The sequence below is a fragment of the Primulina eburnea genome, chromosome 15 (genome assembly GCF_022965805.1).
Source record: "Primulina eburnea isolate SZY01 chromosome 15, ASM2296580v1, whole genome shotgun sequence".
Classification (NCBI taxonomy): Eukaryota; Viridiplantae; Streptophyta; class Magnoliopsida; order Lamiales; family Gesneriaceae; genus Primulina; species Primulina eburnea.
In genome coordinates, this window is record NC_133115.1 from 12,455,587 (window position 1) to 12,458,088 (window position 2,502).

The 2,502-nt window shown below is 37.1% G+C and overlaps 1 protein-coding gene across 1 annotated transcript; it reads left to right on the plus strand.

Moving 5' to 3' along the window:
- The first annotated feature begins 424 nt into the window (after positions 1-424).
- Positions 425-1,167, plus strand: LOC140815460 (uncharacterized). Its single transcript, XM_073174563.1, has 3 exons — positions 425-806; positions 1,018-1,081; positions 1,164-1,167. The coding sequence occupies exons 1-3, from the start codon at positions 425-427 to the stop codon at positions 1,165-1,167; spliced, it is 450 nt and encodes a 149-aa protein (XP_073030664.1).
- The last annotated feature ends 1,335 nt before the right edge of the window (positions 1,168-2,502 follow it).

Below are 2,502 nucleotides of genomic sequence, written 5' to 3' on the forward strand. Positions count from 1 at the left end.
TGCAGCCATGGGGACGAAGTTACTATTTAGTACAGCATTTCACCCTCAGACAGATGGCCAGTTTGAGCGACTGATTCAGATTTTGGAGGGTTTTTTGAGAGCCTGTGTGATCGATTACCATGGGAATTAGGAATCGAAGCTACCTCTAGTGGAGTTTACCTACACCAACAGCTTTCAGTCATCTATAGGTATGGCTCCCTACGAGGCATTGTATGGAAAGAATTGCAGATCGCCGGTTCATTAGGATGAAGTCGGTGAGAGGTCAGAACTTGGTCCAGAGGTTGTTCAGCAGACATAAGATGTGATGGTCAAGATCCGAGACAGGATGAAGACCGCCCAGAGTCATCAGAAGAGTTATGCTGACAAGAGGAGAAGGGATTTTGAGTTTTCCGTAGGTGATCACTTCTTCGTGATGATTACACCCATGAAGGGTGTTATGAGATTTGGGAAGAGAGGCAAGCTCATTCCGAGATCTATTGGACCGTTCAAGATTCTTGACAGAGTTGGGACACTAGCTTATCGTGTAGCTCTACCACCGAATCTGGCTGGTGTACACAATGTGTTCCACGTTTCAATGCTGAGGAAGTACCTAGCGAATCCCTCGTATGTTTTGAGCTTTGAGCCATTGCAGTTGGCTCTAGATCTATCGTACGAGGAAAGATCTGTCCAAATCTTAGATAGACAGGAGCAGAGAATTCAGAACAAGGTGACAAAGTTGGTCAAAGTCCGATGGATGAATCAATCAGCAGAAGAGGCCACTTGGGAGACCGAAGCAGATTTGAGGAACCGCTACTCGGAGCTGTTTGGTAAGACATACTTTCGAGGACGAAATTTATTTAAGTGGGAGAGGAATTGTAGAGCCCAAATTCAGTGCACGTAAAACCCATGTATTTATTTACATTGTTAAATTATTTAATTAAGTTTAAAATGATTTTTATATATGCATGATTTATTAAATTGAATTATTTATGTTTATGTTATGCACGTTAAAATGTTTTCTTGAGTTTCATGTTTCAGACGATTATTCGATGCGGGTCGAGGAAAGGAGACTTGTGAAGATTTTTGGAAATTTTAAAGTGTGGTATTTATTTTTAAGTCAAGAAAGTGACATTTTAAATGATTTATTAAGTTTTAGCATTTTAAAAGTCTAATTTAATAATTAGGTGATCTTATAATTTTAAACTTTTTAAATATGTGTCTCTTTTGCATTTATTTTAAATTAGATGTTGTGGAGACCCGGGCTCTAACTCAATTCTTTCTGAGATTAATTGGATCTTTGTTCGAAAATGTGGGTCATTAAAAAAATTTCTTTTAACATTAAATCAAATGTAGATAAACATGCACAAGGTCTTTATTTATTTTATCTCCACAAACATAATATACATGTCTTGTCCAATACATATTCGACAAACCAGTATTCAAATACAGTACATGATCAAAAATACAAACTACTAGTACATCTGCTATGCCCGTGATCACCACGCTATATCCATCTCTCATCTCTGTTGCGACCCAGATCCTGCCCTACATGTTGTTATGCACACATACAGACACAACAACAGCCGGAAACTCCGGTGAGAACAAATCCCAGTATAAGACATGTAAACATGTATATCATGCAAGTAAATATAACTCATGATACATGACTATACAAATACAACATGAACATACTATCATGAGGAGAACCAATACAACATGTTCCATAATCTATAAACATAGCCATATAAGCATGTAATCTTATTCAATTCATGTCTTGACTTGACTCAATTCTAACTCTAGGGATCCCGGTGTGAATAAGACGTCACTGTCTGTCACCTACCCTCCCAATCGGGGTAACGGTATGTCTTATTCCTAGACTTCGGTCATGTCTGTATCGAGTGTCTACACACGGAGTCGAACTGCTCCAATGCGACGATACTACCGAACATCTAGTTTGACAAATCTGTCGATGACTCATATCTCAAGACTTGATTATAATTCTATAAACAAGGCATAAACATTAAAGTATAAACATAAGCTTGTATGTTATTTTGTTGGGAAACTCAAATTGAATCTCATTTGAGTTGTGTCTCCCAAAACAAAACATGAATTATACCTTTCTTGTCGTTGGAATCAATCGAAGTCTCGAAATCGGGAAAGCAACTCTGTCCATCTTAATTTGAAATAACAATGTATAGATGTATTCGATCAAATACAATCCAAAGCAAGTCTTGTACAATCATTATTCAATTTCGGTACATTTCGACGGCATAACGGCGTAGTTTTTCGATACCGATCAACTCAAACAATAAGAATCAATACAAGACTATATCATCAATTCATAACCATCACAATATCTATATCAAGATCTAAAAATCTGCATAATCTCATCTCAATATATGCTGAAATTCATAACAAATGCATGCGGTACCATTTCTTCGATCCGATTACGAATAACGTTCACTATAATCATAAGAACAATTAATAACAATCAAACTCTGATTTTCCCAAATCATCTCAACC

Bases quoted from the DNA above. Each gene is read 5' to 3' on its own strand.
- LOC140815460 (XM_073174563.1), top strand. From the start codon at position 425: ATGAAGGGTGTTATGAGATTTGGGAAGAGAGGCAAGCTCATTCCGAGA. The intron at 807-1,017 runs GTAAGACATACT...TTCATGTTTCAG, and splicing joins CCGCTACTCGGAGCTGTTTG to ACGATTATTCGATGCGGGTC.